The sequence below is a fragment of the Papilio xuthus genome, unplaced genomic scaffold (genome assembly GCF_000836235.2).
Source record: "Papilio xuthus unplaced genomic scaffold, Pxut_1.1 DF828142.1, whole genome shotgun sequence".
Lineage (NCBI taxonomy): Eukaryota > Metazoa > Arthropoda > Insecta > Lepidoptera > Papilionidae > Papilio > Papilio xuthus.
Genome location: NW_013530507.1, coordinates 5,007,256 through 5,027,505, shown reverse-complemented (window position 1 = coordinate 5,027,505; position 20,250 = coordinate 5,007,256). Strand labels below are relative to the sequence as shown.

Sequence of the window (20,250 nt, the reverse complement as noted above, 5' to 3'; positions counted from 1 at the left end):
GTCCTTAACATCTGTCCAAATAATGTGCTTTTATATTTTTACTGTGTGTATTCACTGCTCAAATATTTGTACATATCAAAATATGTTCCTTCCCTCTCATTCTTATTGAATAAATGGAGATGACAATATGTTATAATGCATAATTTCAGCAATTTAACGGTCGCATTGAACTTTTTTTTATAAAATTTTTTTAAAGGTTAATTATTGGCTCATTTTTCATACTCATTTTATTAGTTAAGTCGATTTTTTAAGGCTATGTCAATGTTAATCTATGTTAGACATATTATATTTAACTTTGGTGTTCCTATTCTTAATCTTAAGTTTATTTTAAGTTTTCTATAAAACATTTTAAGCTCTCACTGAACTTTTATGTTCCTAGAATCAATCATTATAAAAATAATGCCATATGAGTGTATATTTATTTTCTTGAATAAATAGCCAGAGCGTGTTAACCATTTTGTCGGCTGACCTTGAGCTTCGTAATGTCCTCAATCCACGTTCCTCTACGTCCCACTATACCTAACATTGTGTTCTGCGAAATTCAGCGAATCTCTTATATTTTTTTTATTTAAATTAATAGCATTACATACAGTAAAAATATTTAAAAAAGTAGAGTAATTTTTTAATATGAAAAACTTTTTTATTCTCACATATGCAGCGTCCAAATGTGCCTTCAATGTTGTGTGTTTTTTTGTATGTTTGTTTATAATTTCTTTAGTGTTAAGACATTTTAAATTTATTTATATTCTTCGCATCTTTTCCCAAAGTTATTTGGCTGTGTTTCGAATAAACGAAGACTGAAGAGAAATTATGTGCAAGTCGTCCTTATTTATGTATGCTTAAATGGTCCACATTATACATTTCCTATAGATATAGGTTTTATAACTTTATATTATTTGCAAGGCATTGTTGTATATTCTAAATATAAAATATTATAATTAACGACTTTTTATTTATTATAACCCGCACGATATAAGGAAAAAGGTTGTTGACTACATAGTAATCAAAATTTCTTTTTTAAAAAATTACATCACTATTACAATGTGGAAAATTAAAATCGAGCAGACTGTACATTTTTTATTTGAAGTGTATTTATATGATTCTATATTTATCATTTACAAGAAACATAAATTGTAATAAATTCTGACAGGTTTCAAAGTTACAAAGCTCCATTAAAATTTACAAATAAAAATCATTATTAGTGTTTCTGTTAAGGCAAGGAGAGTTATTGTTAAAACACAATACAATAAACAATTAAAAATAGTTGTATATGTTCTGTGTTGCAAATAAAAATAAGACTCAAATAAAATAAAATGCTGTTTCCGCCCGGGATCGAACCGGGGACCTTGTGCGTGTGAAGCACACGTGATAACCGCTACACTACGGAAACTCAATGCCGGAGATGCAATTGTAGAATTGATTACAGAAAGACTAAAATGAAAATAAATTATTGACAGATTTTATGCGGTGATATGTCACATTAAAACATAACCTTCAATAATAATAAGAGCTGCTTGCTTGTGCAACTGAAAAAATATAAGAAAAAGGGAAAGCGGTCATTAAAATTATATTCCATTCGATCTATTCGTCCCTCGCCAACTTGCCCCGCCAGTCTCGCGGCTACAACGCCCGCGAATAGTCGCAGACACGGTTATTTCGTGTCGCTTTATTGTCGGTGTTAAATTGTACCAAAATTAATTAGAAATAGTGTGATTGCGAAAAAATAGGCACCATGGATCCCGAAGCCTTCTTAGATTTGGCCAACCAGGTCATAAAGTTGAAAATGTTTCCTTATTTTGATGTTGCACATTCTTTACTGTGCGCCTTAGCAGTCAGAGAAGATTTAGGATCTGGTAAGTGTAAATGATTTATTTTAAACAATGCCGCCAATTCATTTAACTTCCGCATCCTGGTATAATAAATAGCTTCTATGTGAAAGTAAATTTGTACTGAGGCAGCGCTATACAAAAATAAAAGCACCGATTCAGTTTAAAAATAGATTTGTTCCCTGCGTCTTAAATACTGTAATAGCTTAGGATCTCAGTAGTCAATAGCAATTTACTTATAATAAAAACCATTCCTTGATTTTTTGTTATAATTTGATAAGAATATGACTTAAAATAGAAGCATTTACATTTAAAGTAAATAAATAATTACTTAGTTAATTAATACCATTCATGATTTTTTTACCACTTATTCTACTTAAATAAAGAAATTATCTGTTTAAATTTATCTGATAATTTACGTACCAAATTAGATTGTATTTGATATTTTTAAATCATGAGAGGTTAGGTTTTAGATAAGAAACTTTCTGGAAAATACACTGTATGAAAATTATCTCCATGCATGTTTTCCTTATGGGGGATAGATGGCGCATAAATAAAATAGTTTTTTAAAACACAAAAAGAGGACAAAAAGAATTTTTGGGTGCGTCGAACGAAAGACTATAAAAACAGAAATAACCCGTTAATTAGGAATCATTAATTGGTGAAGAAAAAATAAACTTATCTTGGGCTCGTCCGGGATTTGAACCCGGGACCTCTCGCACCCGAAGCGAGAATCATACCCCTAGACCAACGAGCCGGTTATTGTGTAATTTGAATTTACTAGTTTGTTTTATAGACTTGCATCATTATTAAAATCATTGCAATTCTTTCATGCAACTGACATTTTCCACTAAATTAATAACTTTTCCGACTTATAATAATGCTAGCAACCCGCCCAGAGACCGTCCGGGTGGCAAAGAATATACGTCTGATCTGTTTTCTGCATATCAGCATCCTTCCTGTTGATGTTCCGTTTATTAAGTACAACTACCCATATACCCAAACTTGAGTAGCACATAGCCACATTCTAGGGCGCGAAATTAAGGATGCGAAGCGTAAATATCCTAATGCTAAAATGCTTTCACATTCCTGAAATTGACAAGACTATGTTTTTTATTTCCCTGCCTAAGAAAATTATTCATTTCGACACTTAACTGATCAAAGATACACCCAAACATCCTTGCCGGTTCTGTTTTAGTCATATTTTGAAACAAAATAGACAGGCTTTGTAGATTTCTTACACCAATAAAGTGAAATCGGTTTTATGCAACAAGAGGAAATTGTAGAGACTTGCTTGTTTTATTCGATGTGAAAAAAAATCGTACGATAACTGTCTCGCTTTTGGTGTCGACAAATATATTGTCACATTTTAACAGGGGCTCAAGCGTTTTCCCGTAAACATCCCTTGGCTTGCTGGCTGTCGACAATGCTGGTTATCTTCGCGGGCGGCATGGTGGCGAATGGCCTGCTCGGCGAACCTATCCTGGCCCCACTTAAGAACACGCCACAACTTCTCATTGGGACAGTCACATGGTAATCATTCGTTCATTTGTTTCTTAATACTTAAGTAAAAATTTGTTATGATAGTAGGCAAATATCGGAGTCGAATCTTATTGTTGATATTATACATATATAATATTTGTAAGGCCTAATATAAATTTTCAGGTATTTAGTATTTTACACGCCTTTCGACGTGGGCTATAAAGTGGCGAAGTTCTTGCCCGTGAAGATAACAGCGGCCGCTATGAAAGAAATCTATCGCGCGAAGAAAGTTTACGACGGTGTAAGCCACGCCGCCAAACTTTACCCCAACGCTTACATCATTATGGTTATTGTCGGTATGTAATAATTACAAATTAGAAAATAATAAACTATTACTTTTACTCGTTAAGCTAAAATTAACGTATTATTTTGTTATTAATTGCAGGAACACTGAAGGGCAATGGTGCTGGCTTTACTAAGCTGATAGAGCGCTTGGTGCGCGGAGCGTGGACCCCCACCGCTATGGAAACTATGCAGCCTAGCTTGTAAGTGACATTAATAATATTTTTTTTAATATATAGTTCTTTTTGATGAATTAAAATGTTTATTCATTTTTCTTTTTAACTTTAGCTACACGAAGGCGTCTCTGGTGGCTTCAGTTATCTTTGTCCTGGACAAGAAGACGGATCTGATCTCAGCGCCTCATGCCCTCGTCTATTTCGGCATTGTCATATTCTTCGTCTACTTTAAGGTATTTCTTCTGAATATAAGTAGTTACATTTGATAAACATAAGTGAAATTAACAAAATTTTAATCGTAAAATCTTTTTGTTATGCGGATTTGTATGTATTATATTTCAATTCCATTGTGACGTAACCTAAATAACTGAAAAAATTGAAAAGTGAGGTCAGTCAGTCGGGTCTTTGTTTTTTTTTAATTCTTCATTTTCTTGCAGTTGTCATCAATTCTGTTGGGCATACACGATCCGTTCGTGCCGTTCGAGAATCTGTTCTGCGCACTGTTCATGGGCGGCATCTGGGACTCATTGGCCAAGTTGCTCGGCAAGGGACAGCCAAAGGAGGAGACCAAGGATACGAAGAAAACTAATTAGTGGATAAGTAAGTATTTTCAATAATTTATGATTTTATCTCTAAAAAAAATTGTCCTAGGAGCGCTTCAAGCGACCCCTTTATGATATCAACTTCTCATATGTATGCACTGAAATTGGTTCCACATTTTTCCGCAATATACGTGTGATTTTTTTTTGTCTCTCAGGACAGGCTTTAACTTATTGTTTTCTTTTTGTTCGCAGGTCGATGAAAATACGCCTTCAATTGACACCGACAATACAGATAGCGACGAATTTTCTGCACGATTAAATACAATTAAGATGGTTATATGTCCTTATTGTATTTGATCGACAACAGAAGAAGAAAATATAAAAGTGTTAAAAAAATTGAAAAATATTTAAAACATTTAAAAAAATGGCACAACGACCAATGTTATATTTTATTAATTTTAAGTTTGACTAGTCATAATATGATTGTTACATAAGTTATACGAGGGATATCGTACGATTTTTACATTGTGTGTGTTTTTGCACTCTTTTTAAGTTCCTGATTGTCCAAAGGTTTATTTTTTAAAGCCAAAAGCCCAGCTTGCCAGTGTTAAATGAATGCCAAATTAGTATTAAATAATTTAATGCAATATTTTATAATGACTTAAATTAAATAGATAACACATTTGAATTTGCTTACAATTATCTGACATAGTAAAATAGATTTATTTATTGTATGTTTAAATATTGTGTTAAAAATAATTTCGAGCATTGAATTTATAATTTTAAGATAAGTTTTAATATTCGACCGAATTACGATATTTCCGACTTCCTTTTCAATATTTTAGGATTATTAAAGTCTGTAATAAGTTTTTACAAACGTTAGTAACCCTAACACTGCAAACATGATTTTATTTATTATCTGTAAAAACGAAACTCCTGATCAATCCGCATGGGTGCAAGCGGTGAGAGACATCTGTTTCGATAATATTAAATTTATTTGTGACCAATACCTTAATAATTTACGAAAATGTATTAATTTTAAATGACAGTATTGATTTAAATAATTACAAAGGAAGTATTAAACTGTTTTTATTAAAGCATAAGTTTTATTGCGGCAATAGAAATAATTCGTTCCCATCCAAACACATCGATACCCAACTACTTAAACTTTCTTGAGACTTTATTATTATAACTAAATATAAACGCCTACACTCGCGTACACTTCATCCAGTAGACACTGACTAGTTTCGAGTCCATCGGGAGCTCCTCTTGACTTAGTAGTCAAGAGACTTAGTAGTCAATGAGAGACTGGCCACGACCGCCATTTAATACCAGTCCCACTCACCCTGAAGAAAAGCTCCCGATGAGCTCTGGAATGAAAGTACTTGTATCGTTTTTATTTAGATACAACGATACCCAATTTTACTCAACAAATATAAATACAAATCATAATATTGTCGTGAAGTTATTCGCACGGCGACCTTGCATGATATTGACGTCATAATTCACATTGATCACGTTTTGCTTGATAATAATTTTCTTGTATTATTTTTACTGTCTGTCACATTCATTTATAACCATCTAGTCCCTTTATATCTGTGATAATAAACTTTAAATGTACTATTAGTTTTTAAACGGCTTTCGAGGGATGGAAAGTGAATAAATTTATATATTACTTACAATTTGTCTAGGTAAATTACAAAATTGGCGTAGTTTACGTTCACCCGTTATCTACTCTTTGACGTACTTCTTACATTCCGAAATTGATAAATGGCAACATTGCATTGTATCACTTGTGTCATACACATTGTGTTTTTGTTTTTTCGCCGCGGTTCGCAGTGTTTCATAGCTTCGAAATTAAAATAAAGTTTAAATACAGTCGAATAGAAGTAAATATATAGAGGTTTTGGGAATATAATTTAGTAGTTACAAAAATAAACAATCAAAATGGCGGTAAGTTAAAATGATCATCAGCAATCAGGCCTTTGAGTATTATCCTAACCCCTTATTTTTAAAATCATTTAATGATTTTAAATTAAGAACCACAATCGTATGGGCTAAGCCAGATTATAAATTATTGTTACAGTCAATTGCAGCAGCCCAAGTACAAGAAGTGCGTTCCATAACTCGCATTGAAAGAATTGGCGCTCATTCTCACATAAGAGGACTCGGTTTAGATGATTCCTTGGAGCCAAGAGCAGTATCTCAAGGAATGGTGGGCCAGAAGATGGCTAGGAAAGCCGCTGGCGTTATTTTACAAATGATTCGAGAAGGTATTTATTGAATAAACAAACAAGTTACTATAGTAACCGAAAATTTATAGGTTATGTTTTAGCCAATTATTATAAAAACGAGACAAAATCTGTAATTTTCATATGTGCATTTGCTTTTATCAGAGAGTATAATTCAAATTTAATAGTAAAACTACATCATATAAAATACTTAAGCTATAATACTTGCAATCTAGGAAAAATAGCAGGGCGAGCTGTTCTCTTAGCTGGTCAACCTGGAACTGGGAAGACGGCTATTGCAATGGGCCTTGCACAGGCCTTAGGTCCTGACACACCATTCACAAGTATGGCTGGTAAGTTTTCTGTTGTAATTTTATAATTAACACTGAAACATGCTATTAAGTTAGCTATTAACCTAGCTAAGTTATAGTAGTTTTTCCGTTATGTTTATTTATAAGTCTTTAAATTATTATTGTTTATCTTTTCAGGTTCAGAAATTTACTCCTTAGAAATGAGTAAAACAGAAGCATTGACCCAGGCTATAAGAAAATCAATTGGCATAAGAATCAAGTAAGGCTTCCCTGATCACAATAATTTTGTCTAATAAAGGCATATCTATATTTATCATTCAGGCTTTTTAACACCATACTTAGTGGCAATAAGAAATCAATAACTCAATTTTCAGAGAAGAATCAGAGATTATAGAGGGGGAAGTGGTGGAAGTAGTAATAGAGAGAGCGGTTGGCACTGGGGGTGCTCGTGTTGGTCGGCTCACTCTCAAGACAACTGACATGGAGACCAATTATGACATGGGCACCAAGATGATTGACTCTCTACTTAAAGAAAAGGTAAAAATATGTACTTATATAAAATAATAATGTATAAATTGGGCAATGCCCTCCCCCTGGTGCATCTTTAAGCACTTCTGTGCAGCATCTTGTAAGATGCTGCACAGAAGCCGCAAAACCATAATAACATGATTTACTAGATATATCAGACATTTGGCAAAGTCATCATTATATTATCATTGCAGGTACAAGCAGGTGATGTAATTACCATAGACAAAGCAACTGGCAAGATAAACAAACTCGGCAGAAGTTTTGCTCGTGCCAGAGATTATGATGCTACAGGTATATATCACTGTCATTATCTATGTCTAGTGCAACTTAATAGTTATTGGTCGCAATATAATTATTGGTCTGTTTAAAAGTTGAAAAAAAAAGTATACCAAATTTCAACCACAATATTTGTTAGTACCTACTCCTACTTAAAGATGCGTCTCAAGTATCTTATGTCGTCGCAAAACAGTTGTTTTGAGTTTATTTGTTTTTTGTGTCCAGGTCACCAAGCTCGCTTTGTGCAATGTCCAGAAGGAGAGTTGCAAAAGCGTAAAGAAGTTGTTCACACAGTGACCTTGCATGAGGTTGATGTCATTAATTCAAGGACGCATGGATTCCTGGCTTTATTCTCTGGTATGCTAATAATTTACTACATATAAATATAAATAATAGGCATTATATGCAACACATTGTTCATATGTCATAGAAAAATTATGGATATGAGTTATACTCTCCCAAGTAATATTTTAATCTGAAGAAATCAGAAAGTGTTGGCATTATGCCAGCACTGATTTTGAGTGATACTGTCCTACACTACTGTACTGGCATAATGTGAAACAGGCTTTACTTCTGGTAAAAAAAAAAAACTTTTCTATTTTTAAAAAGTTAGACAATGAATTTGGAAACTTTCCTCAGGTGATACGGGTGAGATTAAGTCTGAAATCCGCGAGCAGATCAACAGCAAGGTAGCGGAGTGGAGAGAGGAGGGCAAGGCGGAGATGATACCTGGAGTACTTTTCATTGACGAAGTAAGTTCTAGTGTGTAAGAATCTAGTCAAGTTACAGCAACATCAGATAAATCAAACCATCCTTTTCAGGCACACATGCTAGATATAGAGTGCTTCTCTTTCCTGAACCGCGCGTTAGAGCAGGAGACGGCGCCTATTGTGATGATGGCGACCAACCGCGGCATCACCAGGATCAGAGGCACGAATTATAAGAGCCCGCATGGCATACCTCTGGATCTGTTGGACAGGATGATCATAGTGCCCACAACGCCTTACTCACAACAGGAGTTGAAGGAGATACTTAATATTAGGTAACTTCATAACACAAGTTGGTGATAACAAATTACTTTTTTTTATTTTCTTAGAAAATAATTTTCTGTACACACTGGTTGTCGCCCGCGACACTGTTTTCTAGGTATTAAAAAAAAACTTTAATAGTAGCCTATGTGCTTTTCCAAACCAATATACCAAATTTCAGCGAGATATATACAAACGTTTAAACAAACATCCATTCAAACATTCACATTTATAATATTAGTAAAAAGTAAGATCTATAATATCATTTGTCATTTTATTTTAGAATAATTGCATGTATTCTTTCTCTTTCTCTCTCCCTTTCTTCTCTCTCTCTCTGTTGTTCTCTCTTTTTTCTTTGAAATGGTATTTTAATGCCAAGAGATGAATTTTATTTAAATACAATTTTTGTCATGAATACCATTGCTACTATATTGACTTGTTATGGCCTCTTTATTTCTACCTAGTTAGATTAAATCAGTTTCACTTGTATTATGTCAGATGTGAGGAAGAGGACTGTCAGATGTCGGGAGACGCGCTGACGGTGTTGACGCGTGTGGCCACGGAGACCTCGCTGCGATACGCCATACAGCTCATCACCACAGCCTCACTCGTCGCCAAGCGCAGGAAGGCCACAGAGGTACAACTGCTTCCAATACAAAATATAAACCATAGACAAACTTCACATTAAGCTTAAAAAAATCAGTTATTTTTTTTTACAAACATACCTAAATGAGGGTATTTTATGAAATGAAATTTACTTTATCTCACAATTTCTACAAAAACTCAAAAATATAGGCATGTAATAATAACTGTTGTATAGAATTTTACGTTCCACTTAAATGGGTGTTGGAAAATCAATCTCCTATTGTATAATTTATCCAGGTGAGCATGGAAGATGTAAAGAAAGTGTACTCGTTGTTCCTGGACGAGCACAGGTCGGAGCAGTTCTTGAAGGAATACCAGGATGAGTTCATGTTTGATGATGGAGCAGGTGGTGCGTATTTTTTTATAAAATTAATTTTAGTCTTCTGCTAGATCTTAATTTGTCAACCTTTTCTTTTTTATCTATTCGTATTTCGATTTATTTTGTATCTGTTTCAGACGCGCCACAACAAATGGAAGTGTCACAGTAAAATGTTGCCATATGAAAAAACCTGTCGAGTGTGAATTATGATGGACAAAGTTTTAATTTTCCAGGAAGGATGTTTTTGTTTTAATTTTAAGTTCTTCAGTTAAGATTTACGTGTAATAAATTCTCATTATACCAAAATTGTTTCATTTATTTATTACTATTGCTGTCGCTCACGACTCCATCCACGTTTAAAGAGTAGGTGATAGTGCTCATTTAATAATGGTTCGTCTGTCAATCTATATTACTACACGATTCTTTACCAAAAACTAAAAAAAGTTAACTAACATGATTAACAAAAATTTCACCCACTAACACGATAAACGAGTAACGGAACAACCATTTTTTTGCTCAATTACCGTTCGTAGCCGGAAGTCTTCCTAAGTTAATTTGGATAAAACTATTCTTCTTTTTAATATGACAACAAATAAAAACGTATTGAAAGATTGGTCGCCTACTTCAAGGTTATTCCAGTGCTTAGCCTTCCCTTAGTTTATTGGTACTTTACAAATTTTGTCAAAATACTGTTAGTTATCTTTTCAGTAGCCTGATTAGTTATTGTAGCCTTCAAAAATCCAACCGGAAAACGTTATAGAATACGTGAACAACTAGCTTAATAAAAACCCAATTAGTAATCAGATTACGTGTAATCCGATAGTAACTTCCGATCACGCCGCGATTCTGTACTCATGATCGGAGTAATTAACTGCAAACGATCAAGGTACGGTACTTCTTTGGCTCCTTCAAGGACTTTCAATAACTTTGTAAAATGTACAATACGTTGAACAACCAAAATTATCGTATTTAAAAAGTTCCAAGTTACAAAAACACTAAGAGATTTAGGTATTAACTTAATATTTTGCAGATGATATACGAATGTACATTTTATGGCTGGGCAACAACAGTGTCGGATGGAAGTCGTCTTGCGGTACTTTAGTTAGTAACTATAGTCTGTGCGTTTAGTTTAGAAAAGGCAGACGAGCGAGGTCACTGTCATCCTGAGGCTGTGTCGGACGCCACTTACATAGAAATGAACGAACTTCTGCTATATAATCGTCAATAACCAGTGCAGCAGTCTTTATAAGTCTACGAATATAACAAAAATAGTTAAAACCAATAAATAATTAATGTCAATTTGATAGCTGTAAAATATATTGCAATTGCCCATATATTTTATATTAATAACTTATTTAAGTTAGCGTTGTACAAGTTCAGTGATATCTTTCGGTGTGATTGCATTCCGCGAGTTTGCAATAGCTGTGGTCACCGCCGCAGCGGTCATCACGCCATCGTTTGCGCTCACTCGCGTCGCGTCTCAGTTGTTCTCGGTGGCAGACGTGTCCGCGGTGCGCGCCATCCTTACGCCGCTATACAAATTATTTTAATTATTTTCAAATAATTCAGTGTTAGTGCACTGCGAAGACGTTAATGGTAAATCAAATCAGATAGGTGAGTTTATAAGATAACGGTTCGACAAAAGTGAACGGTTGTATTGTGTGAAAACAGTTATGCTTGATTTGTTTGTTGATCTCCCCAGCGATGCGATGTTTAATAAAAGAATATATGTCACGTAACTGTTTAAGTAGACTAATTTAATTATAAATCATGTTTTTTTTTGCTTTATTTCAAAATGTTACACATTTTACTTTGGGAAATTCTCTTTATACTCTCCAACGAAGTTGCCCTGCCATCACAATGTTGATGGCTGCAGTATTTCTTATAAATACGCAACAGTTTGTTAGCATGGTCTCATAAAAATGAACTTATTCACCCATGGGAAAACCGTTACCGGTTTTAATAACAAAAATAATTATACCCGGGAATCTACGCAATAAAGAGTTTCTTAGCTCACTTAGCACATAACGAATACTTAAGCGATCATAATATGTCGGTATAACTAGTTTTATTTTTATTACAATTTTATTTAATATCCTTATTCAACTTCGCAAGGGTTTATAGCATGAATCAGAACATGAATCATTCCTATTAGAACCTTATCCTATTCATTGAAGCTTTCGGCATTTGATGAAAGGTGCATTAGCAGACAATAATTTGCAACAATTGACTAGAACATTTTATACCTAACCTCATTTTTAATGACAATTAAAAATTATTTAAATTACTACTGGCTGCTTATTAAACACTGTTTTGACGAGGTTCTAAGTTGTTACTTAGAACATCGCAACTGATTTAAAGGAATCTATATGTAAGTTTTCAATAAGCTTACTTTATAAGATTTACATTACAGCTCTTTATTAAATGATAATTATAATCAAAAGAAAGGAAACACTTAACAAATATAATTTTTATATCAGTATGTTAACGGTGATTTGCTTACGAAGTTGACCATCTATCGCTTTAAAGAAATAACAAAATACAAAACGATGTTTGAGGTTATTGTCCTTATATGACAGGATATGAAATAAGTATAAAAAACCTTAGTAGCCGAGAGATCCCGTTTGCAAAGCGGGCGATTCCAGTTAGCTCGTGTAGTTTCCCAGAAACTTAACAAATAATATTAATTAAATATAGCAGATACTAGCACCATAATACTTGGAAACTACATCGCAACACAAGCTTAGCTCTACTTATAATGGATGCACTGTTTTCTGAGGAGCTAATGTCGTACATTTTTTTTTACCACAAACGGACTGTTTTTTGTGGATCTTTTTTCTTGCAACATGTGTAGAGCAAACGTGTGGAAAGAAATTAACAATTTACTAATTTAAAGGAATGCATAAATTATTCAAAGAAATGTTAATACTTTTGAACGACGATAACTATTTTTCTGAGGAGAAATAGGGTTTAGACCTAATAAGTATGTTAAAATTTCTACACGTGAGAATTTCTATTTACGATTTAGTCTATGTCAGCCTTCTAGTGCTTATCCGGCCCACCTGTTATTGCCTATCGTCACGTAACCTTGTTCTAGTGCTAAGTAAATGATGACATAGTTTGAACCGATGATACGTGTGATCAAATCATGACGTTTGATTCGTGAATCTGAGGTTATACATTTTTGTACTACTTATTAATAATACGTGTTTCATCGACTTCTCTTTAAATATTTTTTTAAAGACCAAACTGGCTATTAAATATTAGGAAAAAAACAGCGGAGCGGCTGGAGAAACCGCAACAATCAAAGTGTGCCACAACCATTGTAAAATAAAATCCCTTTTATCCCTTACAAACAACAGTAAATAAAGATAAAAATGGCCACCTACTATGATTTCACTCATGATTCCAATAAAATTCTTGCGATAAATTTTAATAATCAGTGACTAATTCCACTAAGGAAAAATGATTTGTTTACGATGTAATCTTTGATTACTTATTAATTTTGTTTTAAATAATATTTTTGTAAACATTTCATTAGAGGAACTTCAAATGTTTTGTTAGTTTCGAAGATTTTGTTAAATCAATTGTATTGTTGTAATTATTATATGTATGAATACACTGAACAATATGTTTAGTTGTTTCTCTAATTAAATTTGAATGTTCCCTTCATCGGTATGAAGCAAAGATATCACATATGTTTATTAATTACTCGTTTCTGTGAAGCGTTGTACCGTCTGCAATATTTGGATGTGACAAATACTTCAGGGTTACCGCCGACCCGTCGGATAAATGGTACATTGTTTTTTGCTTTAGAACGGCAGCCCAGTAGCGGCTTGCATATTAAATTTGCTAATCCGAATAGGACGTATAAGTCGGTGACTGTACTCATCAAATACTTAAGTAACGACACAAAGGATAGAGGTTTCGATACGTAATATTTCGTTTAAGATTTAATCTTGAACCATTTAAGCTTATCCGCGGTAATTTTAATTAATTTAATTCAAATTACGGGCTGTTAAGATCGCAATAGTAAATGAAAAACGCAATGTATTGTTAAGAAGGCGATTGAACAATTTTCGGAACTATCTCTAGGTTCATTATATCGGTAAGGAGTTTGGGTAAAAGGAAAGGCTTTTTCTACTTTTATCACAAAATTAAACTATGTTTTAGAAAAGGGACATACAATGACGCGATTCAAGACAATATTGGTGACCGGTGGCGCGGGGTACATCGGTAGTCACTGCGTGGTGGACCTCCTCGAGGCCGGATACGAAGTGGTGGCAATAGACAACTTCGCAAATGCCGTGGGTGGCGACCAAGGCTCCCCCGCGTTGCAGCGAGCTGAACAGATTACTGGCAAGACTATCACCTTCTACAAAGCCGATTTACTAGACAAACCGCAAATAAATGACATCTTTGATAAGGTACAAAGTTTATATCTTATTTCTTAAAAATATAATAAATGCGAAAGTTTAGATGGATGGATGGACGGATTGATGGATGGATGTCCTTGACGTTTTGCAGAGTTGTAGAACATAGTCTGGAAGAACACATAGCCTACTGATTAAGATTTTTTTTTTTAATTCCGCGCGGACGGAGATGCGTGCGAAAGCTAGTAAATAAATTAATAGGAAATACAATAATTACTATATCGTAATTGCACTTTTATGGCAAAATTTATTAAAAATTGTTATTATTTCAGCATGAAGTGGACTGTGTCATACACTTCGCAGCTTTGAAAGCGGTCGGCGAGTCAATGCAACAGCCACTTCTCTACTATCAGAACAACTTATTGGGAATGCTTAACTTATTAGAGGTAATATTTTATAACAGTTTCTTATCTCTACAACTTTAATTATATTTTATTAGACATCTCTGCCGAATATTAACATTACGGAAAGTAAAAAATGTTGAAAATTAGTAACAATGAATATTAAGGCAATTTTTAGTTTTTTTTCTTTATAAGCATTTAATTCAGTTGTAGTATGTATTCTGCTAATTAAATGTACATGTAATTAAACATTGAATCGATGAATAGTATTTTTGACCTCACAGACTACGTGAATCCTACGACCTTTATAAGATTTTAATTGATTATTTTGTGTAAAACTCACGAAATATGACGTGATTAAGCCATGCACATACAAATAAACACTCGAAATGTTTGTACCAGAATCATGGCGATAAAGTACTTGACATAGTTTTGTGACGATAATGACAGACTTTACCCGTTTCCGTGATTTTAAGTTAACTGCCGTAACCATTGTACCAAATCTCATTGAGAATCCGCGAGATTCGGATACGGAAACTCACACTAAGTAAACTAGGTACTTTGTTTTTTATGTCCGGAAATCTCAGAACATCGGACAGATAAATATGGACATGGTTACAATATCGTACCGTTTATGGCGATGAAAACCGTAAATACCGAATAAACGCCATAAACAATATTGTATAGAATACAAAATATTTGTGATTGTATCTGTAAGACTATCTCTTCGTTTTATAGGTAATGAGGTCCCACAACTGTTATCAAATGGTTTTCTCGTCATCATGCACGGTGTATGGAGAACCAGAGCACCTACCCATCACCGAGACACACCCCACTGGGAAGATCACCAACGTGTACGGCAGGACCAAGTATTTCATCGAAGAGATGCTCAAAGACCTTAGCGCGGCTGAAAAGGTACATCCTGTCTATTAAAGGTCAATGTGTCAACTACCTTTTAACTTATTGGAGTTGTCTATGGGTAGCGATCACTTCGCTATGTTAGCGAAGTGTGGTTTTGTTTTGCTCGTGTGTCTTACCTTTTACTTAAGCAAAAAAAGGCATAAAACGAATAAGATTTCCATATTCTTTTGTCGATACTACTTCAAAGGATTTAGTTATTAGCGAGTCTTTGATTTGTTCAGATTGTAAAATCTAGATTATTAAAAAATAGAGATAAAATGATAAGATTTACTTTTACAATTAAAAGGACTTTCGGCGTCACCAGCCATGAAGTAATCAAACTACTCATCAAACAAGTTTCCGACGCTTTCCAAATCGGCTAATATTTAGGCAAAGAATTGGAATCAGGCCAAAGCGACAAATTAATACCGGTTCCGTAGATCACTTAAGGTCAAGGATATTTTGTTTCCGTGATATATCTAGTATCAAAATTAAATTGATGTCAATTTTTTTGATGGACAAGATTCTCCGAACACGATTGATATTTAATTCGCTTAAAATTTTTAAAATACTATGTTTAAGTTGTATTTTTTTAAGGGCCTCTCTGTTCATTGAGGTCTCTAATCAAAGATTTTTCTTTCCGAATCAATTTCCTTTTCTCAATTATCTTAATAGTATAAGGAAAAAGCTAGTACAACTCGCGTTTCTCGCAGACCAATGTATTTTTTGTGTATAGAGATGGAACATTATATCATTGCGGTACTTCAACCCGGTGGGGGCGCATCCCTCGGGGCTCATTGGCGAGGACCCCACCAAGGAGTTCACTAACCTCATGCCCTTCATGGCCCAAGTAGCCTTGGGCAAGAAACCCGTACTCACCGTGTTTGGCAATGATTACAATACTCCCGATGGCACTGGTAAGGGTTAATATAATTTTTAAAATCACATTATTAAGACTTTTTGAAGACCAGAGTGAAAGTTCGAAACAAGAGTAAATGAAAACTATAGAATCTTACTAATATTATAAATGCGAAAGTTTAGAAGGATCGATGGGTGGTTGTTAGAAGATATCTTTATAACGGCTCAAAAGATCTCGATTAAATTTGGCACAGATGTAGAACATAGCCTTGAAGATCACATAGGCTACTAATTATTATTTTTTTAATTTCGCATTATAAAAAAAAAATTAAAAGTTGGAAGCGACAGCTTGTATAAATAAATGGATGATTTACCTTATATATTCTTTAATTAATTTCAATAATGTTATTGAAAATATTAGGAATGTTATTTGTTTTATAGGTATCCGTGACTACATTCACGTGATGGATTTAGCCAACGGTCACGTCGCTGCATTGAAGCTATTGAATGATAATCAAGTCGGTTTAAAGGTTTGTATAAATACATGTGAGTTGAAAATATTTTTTTGAAAAAAAAAACTTTTCGATGACTTGGTGACCGACTGTGTACTCACATTAGTTAGCTACAAGTTAACACATACAATGCCGGTAGGATTTTTATGTATTATTTGAACTCCAGTGGCATTGAACGTATTAATTCGTCTTTTACTTAAGTATCAACTCGCTTTTCATCTAGTGAACAATCAAAGGTGTAAATGTAGCATGGATATGTTCGTACACAGGTATACAACTTGGGGACAGGCAAGGGTGTGTCAGTGAAGGAACTAGTGGACGTGTTCGAACGTGTGACGGACACCAAGATCCCCCTGCAGTATGTGTCGCGGCGGCTCGGGGACATCACTGCTATGTGGGCGGACGCCACACTCGCCAGGGACGAGCTCGGCTGGACCACCAAGTACACTATTGAAGAGATGTGTTAGTATATTGATAACCATGACACCGTCTAGATTGGGGTTATATTGCAACACACTAAAGTCAGTACCAGCGGTAGGTCAGCGCACGGGCGACAGCCCAGGGCGGTTAATTGAAAGGGGCGCTACAGGAGTGTCAATAACACCCTCACGTAGCCCTGTAAATCCCCCCCCCTCCACCAGGTATGGTAAAAAAAGGGGGTGTCGCAGAAACTCGTCCAGAACGCTGGTACAATAAAATTAATTTTTTTATCATTCATTAGTGTATTAAAGATCCAGTGGAATAATACGACTGGTAAATGCCTAATATAAAAGCCTTTATCAATCAATATCAAGAACATGGTGTCTAGAATTTTTAACAAGTATTCAGTTAACGAAAGTCAGCTTAAATGGTTGCTACACTGTGTGTTGCTTATTAGAGTTAATTTAGTAATTAAATTAATTTCAGGCACTGATTTCTGGCGATGGCAGACAATGAATCCGGATGGATATCCCAAAAATACGAAAACTACTGTTATTATTGCCAATGGGAACAGCTAAATATTAATATTAAAATAATAAAATTGATTATTTATAATAATGTTTAATTACTTTTATATCTTATGCATAACATATACACATTTCAATCTTAATGTTTAACTCTGAACAATTGTCTAAAATCATTTATGATTTAATATTTAAATTGTTAAATAAAAAAAACATACATCATAATTTTTGATAAAATAAATTATGTCAAGTCTTGCTCATTGTGAGTACATACATCTGTTTTGTTTTCATCTAAAACTTCAAAAAGTGAAATATGTTGCCATTTGAGTGGTTCATAACCTACACTAGTAGTATTTGGTAGTAAATATCTTGCAAATAGTTCCAAAGCTTGAGGATCCTCAGGTGCTATGTACGAGGATAAAATATCTGCAAACATATTAAAAGTAAACAAATACCATTTTAAATATACCGTAAACAAAAACATCTCAATCATAACACATTTAATGCTACTGACTTATCTATCAAATTCAGTTTTATATAAAAAATTATAGTGGCATTGAATGTGTTAAATGTTATAAATATAGACAGTTTACTGACCTAACAAAGGTGGTTTGTGCGAGTGTAAAGCACTTGGTACACTCACAATCAAATTATCTTCCGGAACATTCTTTACATCACCAACCTTTCCTATAATTATTCTCTCATATGGCTGTTTATTACATCCAGTGTTAAATTCGCAGAGTGGTTTCAAATCTCTGGTCACTTTGAGCCAATACCATGTTGTTACATACTCTACTTCCCAATTAGGGAATATCACCTCTTTTAATGCAGTCACATTACTTGGTGAGTTGGTGCACCAAACTGCAACAAGGCAGTTATCAGCAAAAAGGTTTTTAATTGGTATATTTGCTATATCTTCATTATACATCATAGAATAACTGCAAATAAACTTATATCTGTAGGCTACTTGACAGCTAATTTAAGAAGAACTATCAAATAAATTAATATATTCAGTACAAACATTTTAATGTGCTTTCACAGTGTTATGCATTACCCTAAAATACCAATCTACTTCTTATATAGAGTTGTCATAGATATAAAATTCCATTTGGTGTAGACCTGCCATACCTCTTCTAAAAATTATGAAGAATGTAAATCATCTAACCTTAACTTGGAGTTTGCAGCTTTCAACCTTCTTATAAATTTGTTCCACCAAGGAGGATCTGCTATCACAATATTATATTTATTACCATGAAGTTTTTTACAACCATCTTTGACTTCTCCACAAAAAAACCTTAAAGAAAGATAGAATTTTATATGAGTATTACATTTAGCCATCATTTTGTTTGTGTCAGAGACTTGCATCAGTGGAGTATTATTGTTGAGGGGTTATAATAGAGATATTGTAGGCTAGCTAATATAAAAATGTGCTTAATTTATGACCAGCTATAAAATAGATGATTAAGGTGGCTCATTTTGTGTTAGGACCAAGACATTCTGAGCTATATAATAGTGAATTGAAAATATAAATAAAAATTATACCCACCGTGAATTCTGTGGTATAAGAAAATAATCATCATTAATTTTACATTTAACTGGCAAATTTGAGTCATTTCCCCCACTTACGTTTGAAAATTCGAAAATAGTGGATTCAAAATATTTCTTTGCAATGTTCCTTACGGACGAAGTATCTACAAATCTGTAGTTATGTTTAAAATGTTCAATAACATCTATTGATATTAATTGCAGGAATTTCTTAAACTTTGCTTGCACCGATGATGCCTAAATACAAAAAAATATATCGAAAAAATGAAGTACCAATTATTATAGTTATTTCACTTTTCGCACCTCTTGATTAATAATATTTGCATCTTTTTTTCGTTTTCTAGACTTTCCGGTATTTACATCGCTTGAAATATTATTAGATATTGAAAAAATTGATCCTGTAAGAGCATAAGATTTAAACTGTTCGGGTGTAATGATTACTTTCTGGTAAGTTTTTGAAATGTAACCATGATGATCAAGTGCACAGTAATTTTCACTTTTATAAAGGATACTCATTTTATTAAACGTATTTTACTAACTTCACATTTATTTACACAATAAATGCATGCCTTTTCTGTTGCTGTGTTGTTTGAATTGACATTGACAATTAAATAATTTTGACATTTGACATTGGCAGTCGGTTTTTATTTTTTTTATTTTATGACCTGGTAACATAGACCTTTAGGTCAATTGGCAGTCGGCAGATGCGTCAGCCACAGAGGATAAGTTTTGTTTTTTTTTGGTTTTGTTTTAAAAAATATTGACACAGTTAAGATAGATACCAATACAAGATTTTTTCGTGAAGACGCTTACATTCATATACAATTTAAAAAAAGTTTTTTTTTATTCCCAATACAATTCTGAGAACTATTCTTCCAGAGCAACGATAGCAGTATGACTTTCAAGCTGTGAACTGGAGTAAAGATTTCAGAAAAACAAACTGTCAACGTCAGTTAAGTCAAACAAAGTTAAACAAATCAAATATATTTTGAAGCAATAGAGTGTAAAGTT

The 20,250-nt window shown here is 33.7% G+C and overlaps 4 protein-coding genes and 2 non-coding genes across 6 annotated transcripts; 3 read left to right on the top strand and 3 right to left on the bottom strand.

Moving 5' to 3' along the window:
• Positions 1 to 1,317: 1,317 nt before the first annotated feature.
• Positions 1,318 to 1,390, bottom strand: TRNAV-CAC (transfer RNA valine (anticodon CAC)). Its single transcript has one exon. It is a non-coding gene; the product is annotated as a tRNA-Val (tRNA).
• Positions 1,391 to 1,651: 261 nt separating this feature from the next.
• Positions 1,652 to 5,465, top strand: LOC106114497 (trimeric intracellular cation channel type B). Its single transcript, NM_001312561.1, is given in 7 exon segments — positions 1,652 to 1,853; positions 3,203 to 3,359; positions 3,492 to 3,664; positions 3,754 to 3,853; positions 3,939 to 4,059; positions 4,264 to 4,426; positions 4,621 to 5,465. Coding segments are annotated over 6 exon segments (828 nt in total). The 5' UTR covers positions 1,652 to 1,732; the 3' UTR covers positions 4,420 to 4,426; positions 4,621 to 5,465.
• On the bottom strand, positions 2,512 to 2,583 carry TRNAP-CGG (transfer RNA proline (anticodon CGG)). Its single transcript has one exon. It is a non-coding gene; the product is annotated as a tRNA-Pro (tRNA).
• A 676-nt stretch (positions 5,466 to 6,141) lies between the features above and the next one.
• rept (RuvB-like helicase 2 rept) lies at positions 6,142 to 9,888 on the top strand. Its single transcript, XM_013307134.1, has 12 exons — positions 6,142 to 6,321; positions 6,455 to 6,641; positions 6,836 to 6,952; positions 7,088 to 7,169; positions 7,285 to 7,447; positions 7,633 to 7,729; positions 7,940 to 8,071; positions 8,354 to 8,466; positions 8,536 to 8,756; positions 9,241 to 9,379; positions 9,625 to 9,736; positions 9,844 to 9,888. The coding sequence occupies exons 1-12, from the start codon at positions 6,316 to 6,318 to the stop codon at positions 9,873 to 9,875; spliced, it is 1,401 nt and encodes a 466-aa protein (XP_013162588.1). The 5' UTR covers positions 6,142 to 6,315; the 3' UTR covers positions 9,876 to 9,888.
• Positions 9,889 to 11,150: 1,262 nt separating this feature from the next.
• On the top strand, positions 11,151 to 17,936 carry LOC106114471 (UDP-glucose 4-epimerase). The gene is made up of 8 exons (XM_013307704.1): positions 11,151 to 11,320; positions 13,880 to 14,133; positions 14,412 to 14,525; positions 15,219 to 15,395; positions 16,117 to 16,297; positions 16,680 to 16,768; positions 17,020 to 17,212; positions 17,657 to 17,936. The coding sequence occupies exons 2-8, from the start codon at positions 13,894 to 13,896 to the stop codon at positions 17,746 to 17,748; spliced, it is 1,086 nt and encodes a 361-aa protein (XP_013163158.1). The 5' UTR covers positions 11,151 to 11,320; positions 13,880 to 13,893; the 3' UTR covers positions 17,749 to 17,936.
• Positions 17,858 to 19,853, bottom strand: Mettl4 (Methyltransferase like 4). Its single transcript, XM_013307703.1, has 5 exons — positions 19,543 to 19,853; positions 19,241 to 19,476; positions 18,860 to 18,988; positions 18,292 to 18,632; positions 17,858 to 18,120 (listed from the first exon to the last, which is right to left on the bottom strand). The coding sequence occupies exons 1-5, from the start codon at positions 19,753 to 19,755 to the stop codon at positions 17,936 to 17,938; spliced, it is 1,104 nt and encodes a 367-aa protein (XP_013163157.1). The 5' UTR covers positions 19,756 to 19,853; the 3' UTR covers positions 17,858 to 17,935.
• Between the last annotated feature and the right edge of the window lie 397 nt (positions 19,854 to 20,250).

Excerpts from the sequence above, each read along its gene's own strand:
- rept (XM_013307134.1), top strand. Across the intron at positions 7,448-7,632 it reads ACTCTCTACTTAAAGAAAAG|GTACAAGCAGGTGATGTAAT; the intron begins GTAAAAATATGT and ends TTATCATTGCAG. Across the intron at positions 8,467-8,535 it reads GAGTACTTTTCATTGACGAA|GCACACATGCTAGATATAGA; the intron begins GTAAGTTCTAGT and ends CATCCTTTTCAG.
- LOC106114471 (XM_013307704.1), top strand. The coding sequence starts at position 13,894 with ATGACGCGATTCAAGACAATATTGGTGACCGGTGGCGCGGGGTACATC. Across the intron at positions 14,134-14,411 it reads TAAATGACATCTTTGATAAG|CATGAAGTGGACTGTGTCAT; the intron begins GTACAAAGTTTA and ends TTATTATTTCAG. Across the intron at positions 17,213-17,656 it reads GTACACTATTGAAGAGATGT|GCACTGATTTCTGGCGATGG; the intron begins GTTAGTATATTG and ends AATTAATTTCAG.
- Mettl4 (XM_013307703.1), bottom strand. The coding sequence starts at position 19,755 with ATGAGTATCCTTTATAAAAGTGAAAATTACTGTGCACTTGATCATCAT. Across the intron at positions 19,477-19,542 it reads CAAATATTATTAATCAAGAG|GCATCATCGGTGCAAGCAAA; the intron begins GTGCGAAAAGTG and ends TTTTGTATTTAG. Across the intron at positions 18,633-18,859 it reads GCTGCAAACTCCAAGTTAAG|TTATTCTATGATGTATAATG; the intron begins GTTAGATGATTT and ends GTTTATTTGCAG.